This window comes from Crocodylus siamensis, chromosome 4, assembly GCF_052110815.1.
Source record: "Crocodylus siamensis isolate JL-2025a chromosome 4, ASM5211081v1, whole genome shotgun sequence".
In the NCBI taxonomy this organism is placed as follows: Eukaryota; Metazoa; Chordata; order Crocodylia; family Crocodylidae; genus Crocodylus; species Crocodylus siamensis.
Genome location: NC_143398.1, coordinates 123,360,721 through 123,386,899, shown reverse-complemented (window position 1 = coordinate 123,386,899; position 26,179 = coordinate 123,360,721). Strand labels below are relative to the sequence as shown.

The following is a 26,179-nucleotide window of genomic DNA, read 5'->3' as shown; positions in this document are numbered from 1 at the left end:
GAGACTGAATAGGGGGAATGGAGAGATCAGGGAGTTGAAGATATGATACAGAGCCGTTTGAGTGCTGGATTAAGTTAATCATAGATTGGCAATGATTCAAAACTGTCAGTAACTGATGACTGTTCAATACCTATACGAAACAAGTGAGCTGCTCTGCGCTAACTGCCCATGTCTCACACTACAGTAAGTAGAAGCTAATCCATGGCAGCCCAGCTCACATGGATAAACAACTACGGGTTAGCCTCTGCTAGCCATGAGGTGAAAACATGCAGGCAGTCACCATGGCTAGGGACAGACATTCAAAAAACCTGAGCCTGAATTGATTTAATCTTTGCAGGTTAGTTTAACCTGCAAAGCTTTAACTGATTTGAAGGTGGATAGACATTCCCTTTGCATTCCAGAAATGCAGACACATGCCTGGAGTTGCTCAGGCTAGAAGCCAGGAGGCACTAAAGCAGCCCCCCCCCCCTTCCCTTCTACAGTGATGAGCTGAGGTGGGGTATGGCCAGGCCCCAGCAGGACGCTATGTTAAGGGAGAGGTTTCCCCCTACCACCTGAGTAGCTCAGTAGGGAGTTCATAGCACAGTGTTTATCACCCCTAACTCAGTGTTTATCAGCCCATTAAGAAAACAAAAGGATTTCTTATTAGTTCAAGCTCTTCTTAAACAATTTTTCCAAGGAAGGAACAGAGAGAAGTTACCAGCTACCTGTTGATTACCTCCAAAAAGCCCTAAACTAGCACAGTCCTATTTGCCTTTGTCCAGTCTCCCACAGCATGGATTATAGCCAACATGTGGTATGCTAGCTAGTGCTGAGAGGTGTCTATGTAAGGCAGAGAGGAAGGGGGAATTCCTGCTTCAGCAGGGAGTGGTAAAGGAGTGGTAGAGAGCAGGAGGAAGCCAGGCAGACCCTGCTGTACATGCAGTCTCTGCTGGAGCTCCAACTAGGGAGCAGAGGGTAGGGGTCAGCCCAGCTCTCTAGAGCAGAGAGCCCTACCCAGGCCAGAGAGTATGCCAGGATGCTGGGGGACTCTGATTTAACTTAAATCAGGAAGGGATCTGGGACAGACACTGCGTAAACTGGTTTGACTCAAATCAGTTAAGTCTGATAAACCTGGTTGAATGTATCTCAAACCAGTTTCAGCCATTTTCAAACTGGTTTATGTGCACTGAACATCTGTTCTGTTACAGATTTAAGCCAGTTACTAATCACTTAAACCAGTTTATGTGTAATGTCTATCCCTAGCCCATGAAGCAGCTGATGCACAATAAGGCCCTGCTCCATTTTACCATTGGCAAATTGTTAGTCTTTTGGTGATTTCAGTTCCAGATCCTATTCCACTTAGTAGGTACCTAAATTGATGTAGGAGGCCAAGCGTAATTCTATTTCACTCTGCTGGAGCTCTTGAAAAAACAGTTAACAAAAAATGGGAGGGTCCTCCAACTCACTGCTTTTTGTAATTTAGCCTGATGACTAAGATAACAGCATGTTACAAAAGGAGTCACATTAATGATGTTTTCTGGAACTAAGCCTCATGGAAAATGATAGCAATTAGATGCTTAAATCCATTTAAGTGTCTAAAAGTTTGTATGTGTTCTGGCTGTTGTCTTAAGAACCTAAGACCACTTTTAAGAAAGATTTAAGAATCTAACTCCTATTGAATGTCAATGAAAATTTGTTTCCTTAGTTATTGTTGAGAATAAATCTTAGATTCTTGAGTCAAGTAATTTTTTTACTATTGTGCGTTAGCTGCAGGACCCAATCTACTCATTTTCACAAGGAATAAAGTAATCTATGACTACTAAGAGGAAAAAACCCCACAAACAAACCATGATGCTAACTGTAAAAACAGAGAGGTCATAAATAGCACCACTAGTCAACAAACAAGGTATTTCATATTCACTAGCGGGTCCATCCCTCTTCTACATTAATTGATTTTTTTAAAATTTTGCAGGTTTAGGTTTGTAAATGTAGAGGGGATCAAAACAGATGCATTTTATTAGGCCTGAAAGTTAGTGGCAGAAATAACGTCATTTTATTTATAGCAACATGGTAGGTTAAAAGTTCAGTTCAAAGAGTTACAATGTTGGTTTTTAAAAATTAGTTATAATTGTAAGATTATTTATTGATTTTCATATTCTGACACTAAAAATTCACTCATAAATTAGGTCATCTGGAGAAAGACCAAAGCCAAAACCCAACATTCAAACCATCATGAAAGCAGGAAAAAAGGAATGTTGGGCTCTAAACTAAGATCTGAAGTGTGGTTTTTCTTATACTTACAAAAGTCAGAGCCAAGGCCATGAGTTTAAGCACAACTCTCAAGTTATGGAATATGGGAAGAACACATTCTAAACATTGACTTCCATATGCATTTGTGCCTTCTGTCCATCTCTGCTTCTTTGCATTTATTCTTAGTAATCATGCATGAAACCTCTTAATTTTTTTCTCTAGAGAATTTGGGTTTTTTGCTTTTATAGTTCACACTGGGTGTGTCTACACATTCATTTATGTCAGCTTAAATTTACTGTGCAGTAATTTAGTGCACAGTAAGCAGGACTAGGCTGGTGTCTACATGCAGACATTAAAGCACATTAATGCTGTGTGTGGACTAACTTGGGACTAAAGATAGAAGATGTCACCAGTGAAGCATAAAACCAGTCAAGACAAACTTAATGAAATATTACATGGTCGTTGTCCACTTAGACCATCTTTGGCCAGATATGGCAAAATTGATTGCCATAGTGACATATGTCTGGCATACAATTGTGAATTCACATCTATGTGAAACAGCTTATCAAGTCCTTTGTGAATATTTCTACAACACCTGTCATCTGAGGATCATAAAGAAATTTTAAAATATTTAGTCTCGACATCTGTGAGGCAGAAAGGACCGCTCCTCGTCTGATAAATGGAGCAGAGCTCAGGCTAAATGAGTTGCCCAATGTCAGATATGACATCCATAGCAAAGCTAGAAACTGATTTTCTTCCTTCTGCCTTCCACCCTGTGTAGTTAGTATTCATGTTGTATTGAGGAATGAACTAAGATCAGCCACTTCCATAGCAGTACTCTCTGGGCTGTTTCTCTTGTTTGATAATATGCCTAGGGACTGTGTTGCATGACAGCCTTGAGTGGGCATGTCAAAGTTCCCCTAAATTGAGTCTCTGTATAACAAAGCATGGCTCCTTTACTTACGCTTTCATAAAGCAGGATAGCTCTCACTGAAGTTAATGCAGTTAGGCTGATGTACCCCACTTGGAGGTTTTTTCTCCCACAAACTATTAGTGGTAATCTCAATAATGTCTAAACTGGAGTTCTCATTCACTGTGCCTCATATATCTCTTAATTTAGGATGGTATCTTTCACCAGTCCTCTCACCATTGAAGAGGTAAAATAGTGAATGGAGCTATAATTTGGGAAAATATCCCTCACTTGTGTTGATCATGGTGTCATAAGCTGTGTAAGTTTTTAAGTTACTTCTATTTAGGCTGCAAATATCTCAAAGGTTTTTCCATGACCTTCTAACATCTCCAGTTCTGATCCAACTAAAGATGCAGAGAGAAGACCTTTATCACTGCACTGGTCATACTTTGCATTTCTAGACAATGTTTCACACAAAAAACTCAAACCTCTTTACAGGTGTTAAAATCCTTATAGCTTCTCTATGAGGTCTTATAACTAAGAAAATTTAGGCACAGAGTGATTAAATAACAGTAAGCAGCATAGCTGCTGATACAGGATCCAATCAGACCACACAAGCAAGAGGTTTTAACTAATACTCACTGGGAGCATCTACACGAGACATTTATTGTCAAGTTGCCTAATTAGTGTTCCTGTAAATACAAGTACTGTCCTGCTACAGATTTTTTTTTATGTGCAGCAACACGCACGTAAATGCTGACCTAGTTGGCTGGGGCATGAGGATGCTTCAGTTCAGGGGCTGCCTGCTGGCTAGCCCCACACTGAAGCACCCTCATGCCCTAGCCTGCCCCTCCACAACATGTTAAGCTGGGACAGAGCAGCCTCAGGCTGGCAGGCCAACCCTCCAGGTCACTTGTCAGCCACGGCTGCTCTGACCCTGCTCAATGTGCTGCAGTCCCAGACGCACATGAAGAGGCAGTGCCCAGGAGCAATAAACTCTGGCATGATATGCACCATAGTTTATTGCTTTGCATTAATATGCATGTGTAGATGCACCCATCCAGCTAAGCCTTAAATCTGACTTCATGGAGTTGAAATTTTGCCTTTTGATTTGTGCAACCCTAAGTCCTAGAGACCTCAGTCAGAGAAGACTTCATTGTAGTGTATAAGCACATTAAAACTTCAGTTTATGCTCTGAAGAGCTTTCAATCTGTTGAAAACTCAAAGGATAGCAATGCTTAACTGAATGGAGTTCCCAACTAAATTGTCCCAGATAGCTCTTCCCCTGGTGTAAATCATCTTGCTTCCTTGCTTTCAGTGATAAACTGAACCAAGGGTTGAGTGTCCCTCATCTTTACTAGACGGCTTCAGGAGAAACTTATACTGTCTCCTCAGCAACTAAAAGAAGTGTAGCTCTGTCTCCTTCTCCATCCTTAAACAACTCCACCTTTCAATGGTTTATGAGGTATTTCTTTCAGTGCTAAATCAGGATAAACAAAGATACTCAAATCTTTATTTCTGGAGTCTCAAAAACATTGTTTTATTGTCTCTGGAGCATAACAAACAGCGTGTGCGCCCTGGACAAACTTTGCAAGAGGTGGGGAAGAGAGGGGAAGGAATAGGAGTCTTACCTATGCCAGGGACTCAAAAACCATCCCCAGCTGCTACTGCATAATCTGCCCAGTCCAGCTGCAGGGTGTCACAGTCTTGCAACCAGGGCTACCAGGGCACAGCCTTCAGTGAGGAGTGATCTGGATGCCCCCTAAGTTAGCACTTGGGGCTAGTGACCTGCTTGTCCACCCCTAGTTACACTACTCATTGTCTCAGAAAGACAAGAGGAGCTATCATCATTTCCTGTGATGACAGAAGGCTGAAAAGGCCATACTGAAATGAATAGTATTTCTGAAAAGATTAGGGACAGAAATGTGCTCAGGTGAAGCGGTGAGATACATTTTGACTGAAAAAAGAAGGACGCAATGAACCACTGATGTTCAAAGTGGCCTTTTAAAAAACTGCTTGTTTTACTTGAATGAAAAGCCCAGGGAAGCAGATAGAGAAACACCTTATGGAAAGGAATAAACCAAGATGAGAGAGGTTAGCTTGTAACCAGAGAAAAGATTGTCCGAGGATTTTGAGAGAGATTGTGAGTGATGGGCAGTAAGATACAGCAGCGTTTCCAAACCTTTTCCATTCCACGGCACACTTACCTGGTCTTTTCTGTCCCACAGCACACTGGCTGAATGTGGAGTGGGGAAGGGGTGGGGGCAAGTGGCCAAACTGTGGCATGGGGGAGGGTATCGGGATGGGCCCGGCCAGGGCGCACTGGCAGCATGGGGCTGTGGTGGCAGCACTGGCTGTAGCCATGCACCGCTGGAAGCCGTGCCCCCCCAAGATTCTGCAGCACGGCTGCATGTGTCCAACGGTACACCAGGGTGCCACAGTACACCGGTTGGGAAACTCCTGAGATATTACAGCATCTCCATCGCTGCTGAATTCTGAAAAAATCTAAAGAAAATGTACTGCAATCTTTATGAGGCCATACCTGACATTACCTGAAGTAAGAGCTTTGAGTGTGACAGGAACACAGTTCTAAATTTTCAGAAGAAAGAGTTAATTTGGATGTATAGCATCACACACCATGACTGGGCCTGATTTTCAGAAAGCACTGAATGCTCGAGCCTTTGAAAATCTTACCCTGTAAAGGTGTCTGAAGGACACTCAGAAACACTGACATCCAGAGTCACTAGTGACTATTGGAAGAGCTAATACTTTTGGCTCCCATCTTGCTATCATATCCCATGCCACCAGACCAATCTTCAAAACCCATGCAAGTGCAGGGTCAGAACCCTTTTTTTCACCCTTTGTTCATGTATCCGTGTGGATTTTATGCCCACTGTGGATCCAACACTGTGGATTAGTTCTGTTCAAATTCCCACAAAAGGCAGGGCTGAATGCATGCCACTGGCTAAGCTAGAAAAGGGGGGGAAAAAACGAGTAAATGAAAAGACCCATGTGAAATAAACATCAAATGTGAACAATGAATATAACTATGAATGTGAGAAAAGACACTGGAAAATAAAAACGAAATAGAAATGACCTTGATCTTTGCACCACAGAGAGTTAGAAAATGGGGAAAAGAGGAAAAAAGGAATCACTAATATTTTCATTTCTGAAAATGAAGATATTTATTTGTTAAGATAATTAAATCCAAATTATAAATAACATTTTTTTTAAAGTTCCATCAGAAGTAAACAAAACATGAGCTGGTCCTTATGTTTGTGCTCATTATGAGTCCTTAGCTATGAAAAAAGGCATGAAATTCTATAAAATCTGGATTCACCATTGTCTACATACATGAATGTATAAATAAGACTTTCCTTATAAAAATCACATGAAATGTTAAGATAAAGCCTGTAAATGCAACTAGAAAAAGACAACAAAATGCAGTTAATAAATAATATCACTAACAAATAAGATCACTAACAAATAACTTCTTGGTATTTTGAAATATCTAGATGTTGTCTGGGCACACTCATCATCCATCAGAAGAAAAACATTCTTTAAAAGTCGCACTGCATGTTACTTGAAAAATAAATAGGATCTCCAGAAAGAATAGAAAATACGTTATTGCCAGGCAAAAACCCAGTAAACCCAAGTCCTTGTAACAGTTTTAGCCATCAGCAAATATTTTGCTACATTGGAAAGGATTAGATTGAAGCTCTAATCACAAGACTTTAAACAACAATACATTTTGTGATGGTTAGATACTCCATACAAATACTTTTGCCCCTGAGCATGCTAAAATGATGCTGATGCAAGGAGATATTCACCCAAGCGTTCACATCATTTTGGCACAGCATCCAGCCTGCAAAGGTTACATACATTATAAATGATACAATAAATATTAGATTTCAGTTGCTCAAGGTAAGATGAATCCATGGAATTATACAATCTCAGAGGTGCTTTTCCACTTTAGAATACATTAAATATTACATGATCATCATACCTTCCACTAAATAGGGCAAGACAGAAAGGAACACAAATTCTAAAACTATTGCAGTTGAAGGATTAAATGGACCACAGTTAAAAATGTCAAGGAAAAGGTCACGTCTTACAAGACCTTACCTTTTCCAGAATAGTTTCTGTCACTAAGGAAAGAGCCAGGAGCCAGGATTTTCTGAGACAGCAAGTCCTATAATTGTGCTTAGCCCCATTAAGGAGGTGGACATTTGTTGTATTGGTCTTCCTTGTCACTTGTTCCCCAGCACAGCCACACTGGCACAGATGAGCTCATTTGAAGCACACTAAGCTCCCGCTGACCATAGATGCATGAAATTTCATATCAAACTTCAAAAATCTCACATGTACTCTTCATTTGATTTCACCTACTTTCATGCTCAATCAAGTATCACAAACAGGGACTGTGGTTGTTCACCCAGCTGGGAAGCTGGCAAAATTCTCTTTCCTCCAGTCCAGTGGTCTCCAAACATTTTTGATTGCGCACCCCTATCTGTAAAAATATTTTGAGCACACTCCCCCAATATATGTATATTTATATAAATAGAAATAGAAATAGAAGTTCTAATATTTTCTTCCTGCACCCCAATGGTTCATCTTGTGCACCTCCTGGGGTACGCACACCCCACTTTGGAGACCACTGCTCTAGCCAACTGATTTCATGGCTATCCAGAACACTCCACTTACAAATAAACCAAGCTACAAGCTGCTTCAATTCTGTTTCATTATTTAGTTCACAAAGCAATACGCTGGAAGCATTTCCACACCCCTACCACTCACCCTAGTGGACTTTCTGTGTGCTCACCAAACATAGAACTGCTATTGTGGTGGGAGTGGGATGAAACCCTTCAAAATTAGAATTATCAGATGGGGTAACAAAGTCATTTTATCCAGCTTGAGTCGAAGTTGGACCACTTAAAAAAAAGTTGGCCTTGTCCCATGCCACAGCAATAGCAACATTTTTCTGAATATAGAAGTCTTCACCAGGACTTATGCACATAAACTATCTATAGTGAAAAGAGTAAGTTTTGCACTGTTTCACCTTTCACTGCAATTTTAAACTAGAAGGCACAATTTGCTGCCATCTGAATTCACTTATTCCCCATCATTACAATAGAAAATTAAGTGCATTCAGATACACAATACGAAATTGGTACTAAGTTACAGACAGAGGCCTAAGTCAAAATGATCACATTGGTTCAGTATTATCTACTGTCAAGTTTGATGTCATGATACCATCTCAGACAGTGTGGAGATACATGAGGGTATTCCTTTCAGAGGCAGGAAACAGGTGTATTTACTTTCTGAATATTTCATCTGCTTTTTCTTGGAAGCTTATTTATGGTTATAATGAAAAAGATTTATGTTGTAATACACCAAAATCTTAGGCATTTTAAAGAGAAAGATAATAGAATAGGGTGTAGAAAAACACTTTTCTTTATCATTTCACCTTTCTTTTCAGTATTTCTACAAAATAAAGCAGAATTAATTGTCCAGCTTGCAGACACAATGGTTTTAAAAATGCCATGCAATCTTTTACATTCATCATCATCCACATGCTATATTGACAGTTCATTATCAAATTAGCTTACCACTTTATTTTTCTTAACATATTCACAGCTAGGCACCTTTAATTTTCCCCTATTTGCTTTTCAGAGGAAACCAGTGGTAAAACATTACAAAATGCAAGCATAAAGAACATATATTACATGTTAGATCCAACAACAATTTTGAAGGCCTGAAAAGTTGCAAACACATGCATATAATTTCCAAAACATGTCACCAACTCAATGCAGTTGGAAAGCTGGGATGATAGAAAATGACTTAACTCAGATTTTATTTTTCTCATTTAGTAATAAATGTTTTCCTTGAAATTGTAAACAAATAAAGGGAGTTCTTAGAATGGGAATTGGTAATATTTCTATAATATACCAGGCAGCATATCAACACTTTGACTGCACAAAGGCCTTCCTGATTATAATACTTTAGTGGGTAAAAACATATGGAAATGATTTGAACCTTCTTTAATTCCCCCTTGGAACAAAAAAAATACACGTATTTGTAATTCAAGCATGACTGGTAGAACAATCCACTTAGGCTATGTACAGACATTCAAAAAGCCCATGGCAGTTTTGATCTAAGTTAGGTGGTTTTCTGTAAGTGCAGATAGTTAAAGTTTCTTCAGTTTTGAAAGAGTCATCTGGTTTGATGATATTCTCCAAAGCTAGGTTTTCTGACTCAGTTCCAGTTCCATCAATTTTGGCCTTTGTGGTATAAATCTGGTCATAGGCAAGAAGTAAATCCCCAAAGTGCAAACTGGCCAAGACAGCTCCTCTGACAATGGTACCTTCCCCAAGGCACAAGGACCAGGTCAAGTATGAAAGGGGCAGGATGGGCCAGAGTTCAACTATACTCTGCTTATTCATAGCTAGCAAAGTATGAATATATTAAGATCCATACTTGGTTGGCATAAGTCAAAGCACAGCTTCTGGCTACTCAAACTTGAGAACCAGGAAGAATTAACTGGCTCCTTATTTTCATTGCCAAGCAGATCTTAACAGAGGGGGAGAACCTCAACTACCTTATATAAAAGGTGGAATAGGCTAATCTCTCTCAAATCAGTAGAAATGTTGTACAATGTGTCCACAGTATAATAAAGGAGGCATAAATTATACAAAAAAGACACAAATAAGACTTATATAAACTCATAAAAGACCACAGAAAAAGTGCTCTCTTTCACATATTACACTCCATAGTAATAAATTACACGTATACATATATGGCATAACAACTATGCATATGAAACATATTCTCCATAGGACTTTACAGACATTTGCAAAGATAATTGTGAGCAGAAAAATAAAAACATGTAAAACAGAAAATGACTAGAACAAACATGTCACAAAAGCAGGAAGGTAACTAGAATAGCAGAGAACAGAAGATTGTAAATTCTTGCCCAAGAAAGTAATTATGATAATGCAGAATAGCAATGAACAATATTTTCCTATAACAGTAAGGGACTATTGTTAAGACAGGTTTATGATGGAGTCTTGTTTTCTAAATTGTTTGAAATTAACTGGAACTCCAAATACCTTAACTGTGAATGCATTAAGCTTACCACAAGGTTTCCTTATCTGATTGCATGTAGTCCAGAGCAAATGCCAAAGACTTGTATTGACATTTGAGCTATCACAGGTATTTTTTCATCTAGTAGGAAGAAATAGCATGCCCATGGACAGGTCCCATGGAACAACTGACACAAAATAAATCCCTTCTTTTAACCTCATTATAAGTCGTCTGTCTCATGGCTAGGTCAAAAAGTCCAAGGCTGAATTGATTCAGTCTTTGCAGGTTAGTCTAAATTGTACCGATTAAAATAAAATACAAGTGAACAGACATTTACCTTTCTTTAAGGGAATGCAGCCACAGGGCTGCAGTGGCTAAGGCCAGAAGCCAGGGGGTGCTAGAGCATGGCTCTCTGGCTATGTGCTCACTTCCTTTTCCTGCTGCCCCCAAGGTCTCTGGGATTTGCAGCCCAGACTTAAAACAGGAGCACCCTGTAGGGTTACTCATCACTTCCTCTTCCTGCTTCAAGGTGCGTCTGGGATTTGTAGTACCACAGTTGGAGCCAGCAGTAAGTTAGAGAGGGGTTAAGAACTGGCCCCAGACCCCAGCCAGGGTTTGCGAAGGTGGGGGAGCAGTTCCCCCTGCAGACTGGGCTGCATCCCCAACCGGGCTTTCCCCTTCCACCCCCTTGTCAGCCAGCTTGGAAGCAGAGGGGCAGGGCCAGCCCTGCTCTCTGAAGCAGACAGCACAGACCAGCCCAGGGCTGGAAAGCATGCTGGGAAGCTGAGGGATTCTGATTTAACTTAAACAAGAAAGGTGTCTTGGACAGAAGTTTCATAAACCAGTTTGACCCAGATCAGTTAAGTCTGATACTACATTCAACCAGGTTTATCTTAAACCAGTTTCAACCATTTTGAAAATGGTTTATGTGCACTGAGCTTCTGTTCTGTTACAGGTTTAAACCAGTTTCTGATTGCTTAAACCAGTTTATGTGTAACTTCTGCCCTTAGCCCAAATACATGAAATTACAACTAGTCAATTTTCAGTTTCTGGAGAGCTAGTTGGACTAAATGATCTAAAATTGGAATTAAAAACATAAATTCTGGCTTGATAAAGTCAACTACTGTAAACAGCAGTTCATTGCTTGTATTATTTAGACATTTTTACAGAGATCTGCAGCAACAATCCATCACAATTAATAGCTCTAACTACACTTAGTTACTTCTCTGTGTTGTTATTATGGTGATCAGAGGCAGAGAGCGAATATTTTTTTTAAAAAAACCTTTTCCTGGACAGAAAAACTTTGGGTGTGCTTATACAGCAGGAATTTAAAAAATTCTCAATGCAGACCTAACTTGATACCTATTAAAGTCAATGGGAGTCTTATCACTGACTTCAGCAAAGAGAGAGAGAGAGTTAGGTGAGTGCTGAGTCTTTTTAAAAATCCCAGCCACATCTTACCATGCATTCAACACCCTGATCACAGTTGGATTATGATTCTGTAGCTCCCAATGATTAGGGTACTCCCATGTTATGGGAGAAAGAGGTCCAAAGTCCTTCCTCAGTCATACCATAGCAGAGACTTCATTCTGGTTTTGGACACAACTTCCACCTTGAACTTGAAAACAAAATAAATTAAATTGGTATTTTTCAAAAGAAGTGTGTCAAGAACTCTCAAGTCACTCTGTTTTGGAAAATGGGACCTCTGCACAGGGGCTATGGACAGACGTTACACATAGCCAGCTGGCTGACTCTCCCCCCACCCCACAGCAAATCCCAGCGGGGGTTTGGGCTAGGGAGGGGGGGGGTTAAATTCCCCTTGCCCTGAGTATGAAGCTGCTCTGCCCTGCTAAACTTACTGCTGTATGCGACTGTGGACTACAAATCACAGAGGCACCTGGAAGCAGGAAGAAGAAATGATGAGCAACCCTGCAGAGTCCTGCTGCTGTGATTCTGGACTGTAAATCCCAGAAGCCTGAGGGGCAGCGGGAAGAGGAAGCAAACACACAGCCAAGCTGTATTTAATGCTCACTTCACAGGATTATTTTTGTTCAAGCTTTTATGAATTCAATGCCACTACCTTTCTCCCCCTTGCCCCCTCAGCCTGCCCGCCCTGCCCCACCCCCGGCCAGGTACAGCATAGGCTGGGGCTTGACCATGCCACCTCAGTTCCAGCAGGGAGGGGGAAGAAAGCTTTGGAGGGCTTCTCTCTTCCCTTCTCTTTGGCAGTGGCTGGCAGGCATGCTTTAGCACCCCCTGGCTTTGGGTTTGAGTCACTATAGGCTATATTTCCTGAATCAAAAGTGAGTGTCTGTTTATTTGCTTATCAGTTCAATCTCTGCAGCTTAAGACTAAACTGCAAAGACTGTATCAATTCAGCCTCAGGCTTTTTGACTGTCTGTACTTAGCCAAGGTGAATGTCATGATACATGCTAGTCAAGTGTTTTAATTTCAAAGACATTAAAGAAATAAGAAGCCATTCATTAAATATAAATATTTGGATGTTCTGCCCATAATATACTATAGTTCTATAAGGGATCAATTCCAATACACTGGGGAGATTACACCACAGAACACATTCACCAGAATAGTCAGTTAAATACTTAATTTTAAGTCAGATGGATTTTGGCAGATATTTAAGCACTTTGCTAAATAGGGCCCCTATTCTGCAGACAGGAGACTATTCAGACATGATACTACTTCAGTGAAACATTTTCTATATTAAACATTTAGGTTCAGTTTTAAAATAACAGAATTAGTTTTAGAAGGGTGGGACACTGTGTAAATTGTAAACACTAGAAGAGCTCAGTCTGAGGCATCACATGTCTTAGAGGAGTGAATGCTGAATAAGCATTGAGCTGAAGGGAGATGCCCAACTTAGTTATGGCAGGAAGCAACAGCAAGCGTTTTAACATATGGTTCAAACAGGTCTATTTGAGACTGAAGTGTTTCAGAGCTGTAAGTAGGCTGATTGTTTGAAGTAATGAGCCCATGCCAACACCCCTAATAAGCTCAGCAAGAGCTCTGGTTGCTCCGCTCTTTTGAAGGTCAGGACAAAAATGTATTAACCTTGCAATCACTGTGCATTTTATTTTACTTCAGTTCTCTTCAGTCTTGAACAAAGCACATGGAATCTGATTTGTGTTCAGTGTGGTTCATATGATGTCAACCCAAGCCATTTTATTTGAATATACTGTATCACAGGTTGATTTGGATAAGCCATTATTTCATGCTTTCATGTGTCCACCAAATGGGAGATGGTTCTGTCAGGGATCAATATGTGGAAACAATCAATAGAAATGTAAAGCAGTAAGTGCCATTTTGTTTTCAAGTGGAAAAGAAGGATATGTTTAGGTTAGAGAAGGCTTAGCCTCTTTCAACTATTTGTGCTTCAAGAATACATACTTTCATAACATGTATTAAATAGGTTAATAAACTTGTTAGTGAATTTTATGACCTAAAAACTACCAAAAATATCACAGCATTTTAAAGCTGTACAAAAACAATTTTTTAAATGTCTGACAAAGAGCATTACTAGTGAGAAAACATCCTTGCTCACACAATCAAAGCAATTTAAACAAATATAAAATATAAAAAATATCCAGGAAAATCCCAGAAGACACAGAGGGTTGTTAAAAAGTAATCACTATGCAACAGTCGTGATACATTCTTTTTTAAGTCAGAATTCTCCATTAATTTAGACCTTAGTGACTACATTATCTGCAGTGGTCTACATAGAACTTGTGCTTTTCAGATCCAGCATTCTTTTAGTTAGTAGGACTCATACCAGATTATAAAATCTCCTTCTAAAAATAAATTTTAAAAAGACAGTATGATTTGGCTGATTTTTTAAACAAAGAAAAAATGATTTTGGAAAAATTCTCTCCTGACCCTAAGAAGGAGAGTAATCAGGACAGGAAAACTGGAGGAAACTTTTAGGAAATGTTACTTCTTAGCGAGTCAAGATAAGTCAAAGAAAACTCTAGAGAGACTCTCAAAAAGAGATTCACTCCTTGGTATTCAGTGATGGAAAGTCTCTCTGCTAGCACAGAGGTCATAGCAGCACAATATATCTGCTACCACCAGGCCACAAAGATCCTTCCTGGCAGCCTACAGTTAAAATAAAATGGATGGTGATAGACAACAAGGGAAAAGGCCAGGCCACTTTCCCTTGGAGGAATTACTGGATGCAATGCAATGCCAACACTCATCCATCTTACCATGGTGGAACATACTATAGTGAATCAAACTTAGCATGATTGTAAGGTTACAAAGTCATCATTGTTGCCTAACTACAGAATCTAGTGAGAAATGGCAATAAGCTAATACAAATACGTTCCAAATGTTCTTTACAATGTGTGCTAAACTATTCTAGAGTAATGGTCCAAATCACTACAGTTTACAAAACTGATACTGCAGCATTTGGGGCTATTACTGTAATATTCATTACAAAAATATTTTGATATCTAGGTGAAATAGAAAAGAAACAGATGGAAAACATAAGCTATACAATGAAAAGCATTTTAAAAATATAAGACTGCTAGCATACAGAAGCACTAGGGCTGTGTGAAGCTTTGGTCACTGATTTGATTCGGTAGAGATTTGGCTGGTTCAGTGGCTGAATCTCCAAATCCAAATTGAATCAGGAGACCCTTTAATCTCTCTGAATTGAATTGGAACCCTCTGAATAAATTCGGAGAGATTCGATGATTCGGACACAGACATAGGTTTGAATGCTTTTTCTACATACTTTAAGATACCAGGCAGCTTGTGAATGCTGAGATTCTGGGGTGAATAGAGCGTCCCACAGTAGCACTGGGTATGCTCAGCAGTGGACCCAGCACTGGACCAGAAACACTTCTGGTCCACTTCTGGGTCTGCTAGGGAGCATGGAGGGGACCCCCCCCCTTCCCTGGCAACTGGTGCCTTCCAGGTCTGAGGGGGCACCCAGGGTCCCCCCCCGTGGCTGATAACCAACCCGGGAGTGCATGTGGGGGTCCCCCGTGTGCTTGGCAATGAAGTCAGAAGTGGACCAGAAGTACTTCCAGTCCGCTTCCAGGTTCACCACCAAGCATGTGGGGGGCCTTCCCACACTTGTGTGGGACGCTCCATCTACCTCAGCATCACAGCATTCACGAGCCACGCCTGGTACCTCAAGGTATATAAAAAAACATTTAAAGCTGTGTCTATGGCCAAATTGCTGATTCTCTGAATCAGCATCTAATCTTCAGATTCTGATTCAGTTGAATCAAATTTGGACACTGATCTGCATCAACACATCAAATCACTGTCCCTGATTCAGCCTGAATCCGAATTCAGATCGAATACAGCCTGTTCTGCACACCCCTACTAAGCACCCAATCCAGTGGCAAGTGCAGTCAATGAAATTAAATCCTTTGATTTCAGTGGATACTGGATCTTGTCCTTAGTAGGGAAATAATAGCTCTGCATACCACACAATGTAGGTTTATAGAGGTCAGCTAAAAAAAAAATGATGTCCTCAGACCACACTGAAGATTATTTTTTTTTAATACAGAATGTCAAACTCTGCTGCATATTCTGCTGCCAATTCTATACCTGGAATTTCTGTGAATACCAATAGAGTAACTGTGTGTATTGTAGACTGTACCTTTTAAGGTGTTAAACCTTGCTGTGAGAAGCTGAGCTTTGCCACCTTCTACTAACTTCAAATGGGAGCTGAAGGCATTTCACACTTTGCAAGATACTCTGTCTACATTTTGGTTGCCTCTGAATGTTGTTGGAAAGTCTTGGACATGATGTAAAAGCAAATTACACAGAGCTTCTCATTATAGAACCAAGACAAGAACTTGCCCTTATGTCCTAGTCTTTTTTACCCTATTTTTACAAAAGCAAACTTTAAAAAACTCTAGATCAGCTTTAAAGATAGAAAGAGACATCAATATGGATTTAGAATATCTGAACTCCATGTAAACTCCCCCACACCTCGCCCACTGAGTGCTAAGATATATAATCAAGAGGCCCTCATCTTTCTAACTGATGTGTAGCAAACTTCTACAAACAAAAGAGCCTTTACTAGATTTAAGTACAGCTTGCCTCAGACACATACTGTAGTTGTTTACAGGAAGACTGGAGATGATGAAGAAAATACTCCATCTCCCTAAAGTGGTGGTTTTCAACCTTTTTTCATTTGTGGATCCCCAAAAAATTTTGAATGGAGGTACAGACTCCTTTGAAATGTAAACGTGGGTATTCACATACTTTTGATCAATCACGGTCATCCTTTGTAGCGTCCTTTGACATAGTCTGTGAATTCCCAAGGGTCCACGTTCCACAGGTTGAAAACTGCTGTCCTAAAGCATGAAGCTGCCTTGGGTATGGAGGCAGGTTTGTCAGGCTGAAAATACATGTGAGGAAGCAGAAGGGAACTGAATATAGGTTTCCATCAACATCTTCATTCTGTTATAGTTTCTCTCTCTCTCCACACTCCCCAGCACCCCCTCCCCCACCCCCAGGGTGGCAGCCACCACCACATTTGCTTCACAGTGTCTGTGATAGGGGGGTCTTTTGAAACACCAATACTGGACACCAAAAGTTGAGAGGGGCAGAGCACAAAAACAGCAGCTGCTTTGCAACCTGTCCGGCCATTGCCACTGCCAACACCTCTGGCTCTGACAGTACCCCATGTACTGCTGCTGCCCATGGAACAGAAGTGCTCAAGCATGCCTACATGTCAACCGCTCCTAGCAATGCTCCAAACCTTCTCTGCTGTATCCCTCTCACCATCAAGTTCCAAAAGGAATCCCCTGTTCTTTGGCTGACACTACCCTAATCTGAGCTTCCTCCAGTCTTTCTGAATCCGTCACTCCAAGAAGATCTGGAGATCCAGAGAGGCAGTTCCAAACTGAGAGATAGTTACCATGTGAGGTGTTTTGTCTTTCTTCATATCATAGTATCATGTAAAAAAAATTCCCAATTATTTTACCCAGTATGAACATAGGCTAAAGGATAACTGCATGACTTAGACCAGGGGTGTCAAAGTTATATGGACCTCAGGCCAGTTGAGGGTTGGTAGTCTGGTCTGGGACCAACCCTCTGTGTACTGCCTGCACTTTGTGCCAGTCCCTTATGTCATGTGCAGCACTGGGTCCAACCCACATGCTGTGGGCCACATGTATCCAATGCTGGCCATGCATGCCTAGTGTACAGCAAGCCCTAGAGCCAGTGTGTGTTGCATACAGTGCACAGGACTGAAGTGGCTGTATGCATTGCACACAACGAAGGGGGCTGGCACAAGGCATACTCTGTATGCAGCATAAACTGGCTCTGGCGTTGCCTAATATGGACCAGCCCTGGAGTGAGTGCCCAGAGCTGAGCCAATGGGGTGCTGCATACAGTACCTGCCTTGGACTGCCCCCTGAGGGGGCAGGGCACACAGTACTGGGTCCAGCCTACATACCACATGCAGTGCATTGTGCTGGGACCAGCATGTTGGGACAGTTCAGTGACCCACAGGTTGGATCACAGAGGTCCACAGGCCAGATCCAGCCTGCGGCCTGTTTGACACCCCTGCCTTAGAATGTGTTAATATACAACTATGTACCCCTGCAGCTACTAGGTGCAGGGCCCTGCATTGTCTTCCAACTCTACCAAGCCTCAGAACAATACTAATTTTAACATTTTCTCAATAAAGCTTTTTAAAAATGTAGAGAACAATTAAGCACTCTGTAAAATACAGAAACAAAGCTTCAACCCTCAAGACTCATGTTAGACATATGTAGCATATTAGATTCTGCCCAAACTAGACAATCTTCATTCTAATACAAGTCCAATCACACAATGTGGCATGGGATAAATTAAGCCACAGTCTATTTCTCACAGGCAGGTCTACAAAACAAACAAAAAGCAGTGTTTTTATTTATTTTTCATAGGTACACAAAAACCTTTTTTGTGATCTTAGTTTGCATGGTGTCTCTCACCTATCTCTATATTTGAAGGAATTCTGTAGTCTTAAGCCCCAAAAAAAGTTTCGCGTAGTTTGAGCACAAATCCATAACTTTTTCCCAATTCTCCACAAAGCAGAGATGCACTTTTACTACAAAGGCTAGATCTGAGTCTGAGACCAGTACTGAACTTCCCGAACATACACAGCAGTTTGACACAGCTTTTAATTCAACTGATTATAAAGTTGGGGCCAGCATTCCCAGGCAGTGTTTTCCATGCAGACCCACAGTACTAATGTTTCAGCCCCATTTCATCTTAACTACAGAATAAAGGTCTGTGAACCTCCACAAGTCTTTTGGCAAGCTAGAACTAGGTTTTATCATGGATGAATTGCAATGGTTTTCAATCTGGCAATAAAAGATAGGCACAGTTTTAATTACAGTGTGAGAGAAACCCAGGGTCCTTGGGTTGGGACTATAGAACAGGGATCTTTAATGACAAAATAAAGCATTAAGCTTTCAGTTTGCTTCAAGACAAACATGATAATTCAAGTGACTTTTCTGTCCCATAAATAAACCCAGACAGGCTGCAGACAATCAACATGTGGACTCTGCAGATGCAACACCCTATCTAGGGCTTGCTTGCATCTGGTTAAAAGCAGACGGTAAACCTCTTGCACTGTGTCATGAGCCACTGACAGGTTTAAGTGAAAAATAGCTGGTAGTGATAGCTTCTTGAGACAGACAACCAAAACAGATTCATAGGAAGAAAACAAATTTTCTTCCTCTGGTGCAGCTGTTTCCACCTCTTTTGTAGGACCCCACATTAACCCCACTGCAAATGTCCCTCTTGTGTTGAAGTATATTCCTTACACTCCTTTGGAAAGCATCTGAAGACTTTTCATGGATCCCACTGCAGGTCTGTTTTAATCCAAACAAGCCACACCCAGACATCTCTCAGATATTTAAGCAAATCCTGTGTGGATTCACACTACCCAACTTTTATTCAAGACAGCCTTCGTTATTCACCATAGTAACTTTGCTGGGAAAACTTTCCTGTTTTGGAGACATCTCAAGGACCATCTAGACCTGGCAATATTTCCAATACCAGAATTGGGGGGGAGGACTGGGAGGGGTGCGTGTTTTTTTTTCTTTCCTTTTATTTATTTATTTATAGAGCTGTCAGTGTAACTTGGGCCTCTCATTCCCTCAGCATTTCAAGAGAGATCTTTTGTGATTCAGCCTGATGGATGTCAAGCTTCAGGAAAGAACCCACAAAAACCACTAGCATCAGGATATCTGTGGCTTCAGTAAAACAGAGATATGGAGTGGAATGCTTCCTCCCCATCAATGAGACAACTGCTGAATGTACTACGAAGAGCCACAAACCACAAATTACAATCCACTGCACTAAGTTTTTCTATGAATATGCTTATTTCCTCTTGTGTCCCCGATCAAATTATTTCCTCAGAGCATGGGAGAATGGAATTTCAAACTGAGTATATTTTCTAGGAATAATATTTTCCTCCGAGGTCCACACACATACAATAAAAACACAGTTATCCTCTCTGGTCCAAGAAGAAACAATACAATAAAACTTGCTGCAATGTGCAGTAAAGAAGGCTATTTTTTTTTAATCCTTACTGACTGAGTAACTGTGATATAAATAAAAATGAACAGATCCAGGAGGAAAGAAAGACCAGATTAAGCAGCATTTGATCAGCTTTGTTGATTGTACATTTTTAATATGGACAAAGAGAAAGTGAATTATAGAAACCTATCATGTTTGACTACAATACTCTCTAAAGCACTATTTAGCCCAATTCTTCTTCCTTTCTTTTAGGAGCTACATTGCAAACCTAAGCAATGTTTTGAAATGTTCACTTCTTATAAGAAAAAACACTTATTTTGCAATGTCAGTTTGAAAAAAAACTAAAAGGCAAATATTTCCCTAGTTGTCCTACACAGACTCTTAATTATTTTTGCAGGAAGTATAAGAGGCAGCTAGTTTTTAAAAATAAATATATTTTCATCCTGCATGCAGGTCTCACACACACACACACACACACACACACACACACACAAAATATGACAGGTCATACAAAACAAAATAAACAAAGCAAAATCTTCTATTATTTTGGAGCTAATGTATACAGCACATGAAATCTTTATAGAAAGCCAATGTCAATTGTACTATTTCCACTGTTTAACTAAAGGTTGTGGTTACTGGGGATGGAATATAGAGTGACAGAATGAGGATACAGGTCTGAGTTTAAAAGGCTAGTGTTGATAACGTCTTGCAGCAGATACTGTGACACAGGCTATGAACATTTAATATTTGCTTCTTATTAAGAGTCCTAAAAATAAAAATTCACTCACAATACAGATGGGTTCTATGACCAACCACTGCCTGAGTAAGAACCAAAAATAAAACAGACCTTTAGGCAGTGCAAGGGCTAGAGTGAAATGTACACACTTACATAATTCATTAATATAATAAGGAAAATGACTGCATTATATAAGCACCTAACATTTTCATTTACTTTATACTCACTACGTAGTTTTTACAGAGTGTTCCCAAGGACTGTTTTATTTTTCAAAGTATCTTGGATCAGAAACAAGACTGTGGGGAAAAATACTGTAAAGCCATGGTGCAACTGCAACAGCAAAGGAACTATTTGTACAAAATTAAAACTGGCTTCAAAGAGATAATTTCTTTTGTTTTAATAAATTTTAAAAAGTTGCCCACATTCGCTGTTGTGTTTTCTCTGCTACAAGCACATGGACAACCTGATCCTGCGTTCATACGTACACATCAAAATCCCATTGTAGCCAACGAGCAATTGGAGTACAAAGGAACACAGAAAAGTCCCACAGAATGTACAGTAAATTGGTCAAGAACAGATCCTATTACAAAAGTTACTATGGCATTCTATATCAACAGGCCAAAACTAAGCTAATGAAATTGTTTGTAGTTCAGTTCTTTTCCTGACGTAAATTTAGTTTAGCGCTCAATTTTTTTTTTACTATTCTTAAATCAACCCCAAACCCTAAAACTACATTAAAAACAGCTGTATGTTGCCCTGATCTGAACTAGCACTGTTGAATAATACAATAGGCAGGTCCCACTTCCTCCTGGCACCCCTGAAACAGAAATTTCTCTATTACCAAATCTGGGTATTATTCTACCAGATTCTGGGCACCCTTGGGTCTCCTTGAAGTGACTGGGGGCTGGTGAACCTCAGCAGCTGCTGCTTTAACAAAAAAAGGAAAAGAGAGAAAATCGTATAGGTGCCAAACTGGAATGAAATGGAATTTGGAACAGACAGTTCTTTTTGGCACTGTCAGCAAAAGCCCTTTGTAGCCTCCCTTCAATCCTTAATGCCCCTTTTACACTGATCTTTTAAAATGCAGACCCAGCAAGCTCAGCTGTTTTGCTTTCAACATGTTTTGATAATACTGCTGACTGGATTCCATGAAGAGCTTTTTGAATTCCCACTTCCATAACCCATAATGTATAAAGACTTGACTCTCATTTGGCCTTCAAGTCATCATCACTGTAACCAGTGGCATTTTTATAGTCCATGCACATCTATAAGTATTTTCCCTTTTAAAAAATTATTTTTGGAGAACATGAAAGTAAAACAGGTAAGATCCTCAAGCTATTCTCTACGGTTCTCAGACAGCAGACTGGAGTGAAGGCTCTGCACATTGTTCTAGCTGCATTCTCAAGACGCCACTTTTATGAAGGAACCAGAGCTGTAGAAATTCCTCTGGCATGGCATGGAATCCAGAATCAGGCAAAACATTGTCATAGTAATGATGGCTAATAAACCTCCCATGCAGATCCACTGAGAAAGGCCAGAAACCATAAATCGTGACTTCTTCACACAGACCTAGGGCTGCACTGACAAGGAAGAGGCCTGTGGAGAGCCGCTTAGCATGGATTCCTTTGCTTTTCCAGAACTTGCCAATGTCACGTAAGAAATTGGGATTGGCAAAAAGCACTGTTTGATTGGCACCAAAGTCCTCCAGCGTGTAGTAGACACGGAGTGATGGTTCCGTTCCTGTTTTCATGGAGAAGGCTGGCATGTAGATATAGCTGTGATTATAGACTTTAACGCTGTTCACAAACGCTTTTCTAGACCAAAGCAGATTCTGGAATCTGTAAAAAACAAACAAAAAACAAACAAACAAAAAACAACCAACAAGGCATTTAGGTTATAAATATATATTTAATTTTAGAGCCAAGCTCAAAGGTACCTTTCCTACCCATAGTTACAAATTCCATGTGCACTTTCTCTAGCCTACCACATAGACTGTTTTCTCACTGGGTCTACCCTTTCTTCTAATTGTCTGTCACAGACCTTCTTTCACTGCCTCCACTTGCAATGCAAGAGCTTTTTCTGCTGCTGTCTGGACTAGTCTTCCTGAATCTGTTCACTTCACCAGTCCTTCATTGACCTTCAGACCTCAGCTGGAAAGCCTCTCTCCAACTGCCTGTTTCTTTTCATTTTAACTAAAATGCTAATTTTTCTGTCCTTTTCCTACTGTTTACTGGCTGTGTGAGGGGAAGAATAGTTTTGAAGTTGCTCTCCTTTGTTTCAACCTAGCAGAAAGTTCACTTCTTGACTCTGCTAGACTGTGCAATGTTGAATGAAGCACTTTCTCTCTCTCTTTGCTTTAGTTCCTTCTTTATAACAAGAAGTACTTCTCTGCCCCATAGATGCTTCATAAGGAAAAAAAAGTAATTCACATTCCTGGAGCAGTCAAGTACTGCAATAATGAGAGATGTAAATTAGGTACTAGTATAAATGGGATCTGACAAATATTTTAAGACACAATTGATACAAATGGTACTGAAAGTAAGTGTTTCATAGCAAGGAGTGGTACATATTTGGATAAAAATTAGGCCTGGGTAGACAATGTATCACTCTCTCTTTAAACCTGACAAAACAAAAAGTGTTTTTTTATTGAAAACTTCAGCAGGAAGTTTAGAACTTGCACCGAAAAATGCGAAATGGAAATGGGAAAAACACTCTAGGAAATCTTTTTGTTATTCAAAATTGAATTTAAAAAAAATCAAAATAAAAATTTGGGGAAAAGATTTTTTGAGTATGCCTAGTTCTATTCTGTTTTTCAAAAATGATTTATTAAAAATTGAATAAAAAAAGGAATCCAAGTCACACTCCCTATCAGCAACAGTAAGAAATACTTCTATAACTACAGTACACATATAAAGCTTCCAGACCTCATTTGGTTCAATTATTCTAATGTTATAAAAGCCTAAGTCTGTCTGTCTGTAATGCTTTATTTGCACTCTGATTGACTGATGGAAACAGCCAATCAGAGTGGTCCATGCATGGGGGAATGCTGACATGATTCCAAAGCCATGCTGAAGACTGGATAGACCCCAACCCTGCAAGAGGCAAAACAGTGGCAGCATGAGGCATTAGGTGGCAGCACTCCATCCCAGCCCTACCCCGCTCCCCCCCCCATGTAATTCTTGACGGACAATTGGCTAGTATCTTTATAAAAGTGCTTGTTTTTAAGTTACACAGTAACACAGTTGTTAAGAGTTGTTATATTTCTGAAAAGAGAGCTAAAGGACGACATTCATACAAACAAGTAAAACAGAAGCCAGGGTATTGTTTGGATAAAGGTCACCACAGATCTTAGCAGAGCACCACAAAGGGTATCACAAAGATCTTAAAATTGCACCAAATTCACAGCTTATGTTTAGAACTGTGTGTTGTTGCTGGTGTTGTTGCTCCACAGAAGATCAGTGCACTTAAACCACTTCCAAAATGGCCAAAATCAGTTTAAGAGAAAACTGGTTGGATGTGGTATCAGACTTAACTGATTTAGGTCAAACCAGTTTAGGGAACTTCTGTCCCATACCCCTTCCTGGTTCAAGTTAACCCACAGTACCCCAGCATCCCAGGCTGCTTTGCAGCCCTGGGCTGTGCTGTCTGCTCCAGCAGAGCAGGGTTGGCCCCACCCCTTTTTTCCCAAGCTGGAACAGTATCACTGCTCCAGTTGGCTGAGAAGGAGGTGGGGGTGGGAAACCTGGCTATGAACCCCAGCCAGGGTCCGCCTGGCAGGGGTGGATCAGCCCCTCATAGTCTTTTCCCTTGCTGCCTGCTCGAGCAGAGGGGTGGGGGACATGGCCAGACACCAGTCATGCCCTCAGACTGAGGCAGAGGAGGGGGAGGGAGGTTTAAATTTCCCTCCTGTCTGCATGGGACCCTAGCCAATGTCTGCCTAGCAGGGGCAAAGCAGCCCCTGCCTGGCTTTTACCCTGCTCCCTGCTTGAGCAGAGGGGTGGGGGTCATTATCTGATGCCAGTCAGGCTGGCACGCTGAGGCAGAGGTAAGGGAGGGGAGTTTAAACTTTATAAGGATACCTACATTATGATTATAGGAAAATAGGGCTGGAAAGAACCTCACAGGGCCTAGTTCCGCTTCCAGTTCAATGATAATCTCTGACTAAACCATCTCTGTCATGTGTCTAATTTACTCTAGAAAATTTCCAGCAAGGCAGATTCCACTATTTCTCTAGGAAGCCTGTTCTGATGCTTAAGCATGATCATAGTCAGAAAGATCTTGACTGCCCTGCTCAGCCTCATCCTCCACCTGGCCTCAGCCTCCCAGCACTTAAAAAAAAAAACCCAACAAAACCCCGCACCCATTGGCTACAGCAGCGGTAATTGGGGCCTCTGAGGGTTCATGGCAGAGCCCTCCTGTGCAGTGCAGGGCAGTGTGGGGCAGCAGGGATTGCCTCTCCTGCTTGTCACCCACACGGCAGCTGTCACATCACATGGGCGCAGCACAGCTTGGCAGGGTACCACACACCGTCTGGGAGCTGGGGCAGCTCCACCTGTCAGCCAGAGCCCGGCAACACTTAGCCCCAGCAGCCTCAGCTCCCAGACAGCATGCTGTACCCTGCCAAGCCGTGCTGAACCTGCATGATGTGACAGCTGCTGCGTGGATGCCAACTAGGGGGGAGGGATCCCTACTACCCCCCAATGCCCTACACTGAGCAAGGGGTCTCTGCCACAAGCACTCAGAGGTCCCAATTGCCGCTGCTGCAGCTGGTGAGTGCAGAACATTTTTTCCTTCTTCTTTCTTTAAAGCTTTGCACTCACCGGCTGCAGCAGCAGTGATTGGGGCCTCTGGGTGCTCATGGCAGAACCCCCCATGTAGCACAGTGCAGCAGGGATCACCCCCCTGACCTGGCACCCACAAGGCTGCTGCCTCATGGCATGGGTGCAGTGTGACTTGGCAGGGTGACATGCACTGTCTGGGAGCTGGGCCACTGGGGCTGAGTGGTGCTGGGCTCCAGCTGACAGGTGGATGCTCTTTGATGCTTATTTGTTGAGCACAATGATCCAACCAGTTATGGATCCACCTTACAGTACTTTTATCTAGTTCAGTAGTTCTCAACATTTTTAGACTTGAGGCACCCCTCAAAAAATGTTAGTTCTTAGTTTTCTCTTGTTTTTTGACTATGGAAAAATAATAGAGTAATTCTTCTGTTCCAAAGAACTCAGAAAGATCATAACAAATCAGAATGTTGTTAATACTATGGATTTATTATTTGAAATCTCCAGGTTTATCATGTGAATCACGTTTTCACACTAACAGTGCTAACATTGCCTGGCATCCCAAAGCACCCTTGAAATGATAAAGGCACCCCAGGGTGCTGTCACACCATGATTAAGAATTTCATAGATTTCATAGATTTCATAGACATTAGGGCTGGAAGGGACCTTGGGAGATCATCGAGTCCAGCCCCCTGCCCAAAGGGCAGGAAGTCAGCTGGGGTCATAGGATCCCAGCAAGATAAGCATCCAATTTACTCTTGAAGGTTTTCAATGTAGGCGCTTGAACCACCACCACTGGCAGACTATTCCAGACCTTGGGGGCTCGGACAGTAAAGAAATTCTTCCTTATGTCCAGCCTGAAACGGTCTTGCAGGAGTTTGTGACCGTTCGACCTCGTCATCCCTTGGGGCGCTCTGGTGAACAAAC

The 26,179-nt window shown here is 41.2% G+C and overlaps 1 protein-coding gene across 10 annotated transcripts in view; it reads right to left on the bottom strand.

Annotated features, from left to right (window-relative positions):
• ST8SIA1 (ST8 alpha-N-acetyl-neuraminide alpha-2,8-sialyltransferase 1) overlaps positions 1-26,179 on the bottom strand; it is a 325,545-nt gene that overhangs the window by 73,407 nt on the left and 225,959 nt on the right. For 4 of the 10 annotated variants that reach the window (XM_090043624.1, XM_090043625.1, XM_090043627.1 and 1 more), the window contains one exon: positions 13,495-22,312. The exons of 1 other annotated variant lie outside the window; for it this stretch is intronic. In XM_090043624.1, the coding sequence (XP_089899750.1) occupies positions 21,826-22,312 (487 nt within the window). In that variant the 3' untranslated portion in view covers positions 13,495-21,825. 5 more of the 10 variants (XR_016441877.1, XM_090043632.1, XM_090043634.1 and 2 more) reach the window with 4 other exon arrangements.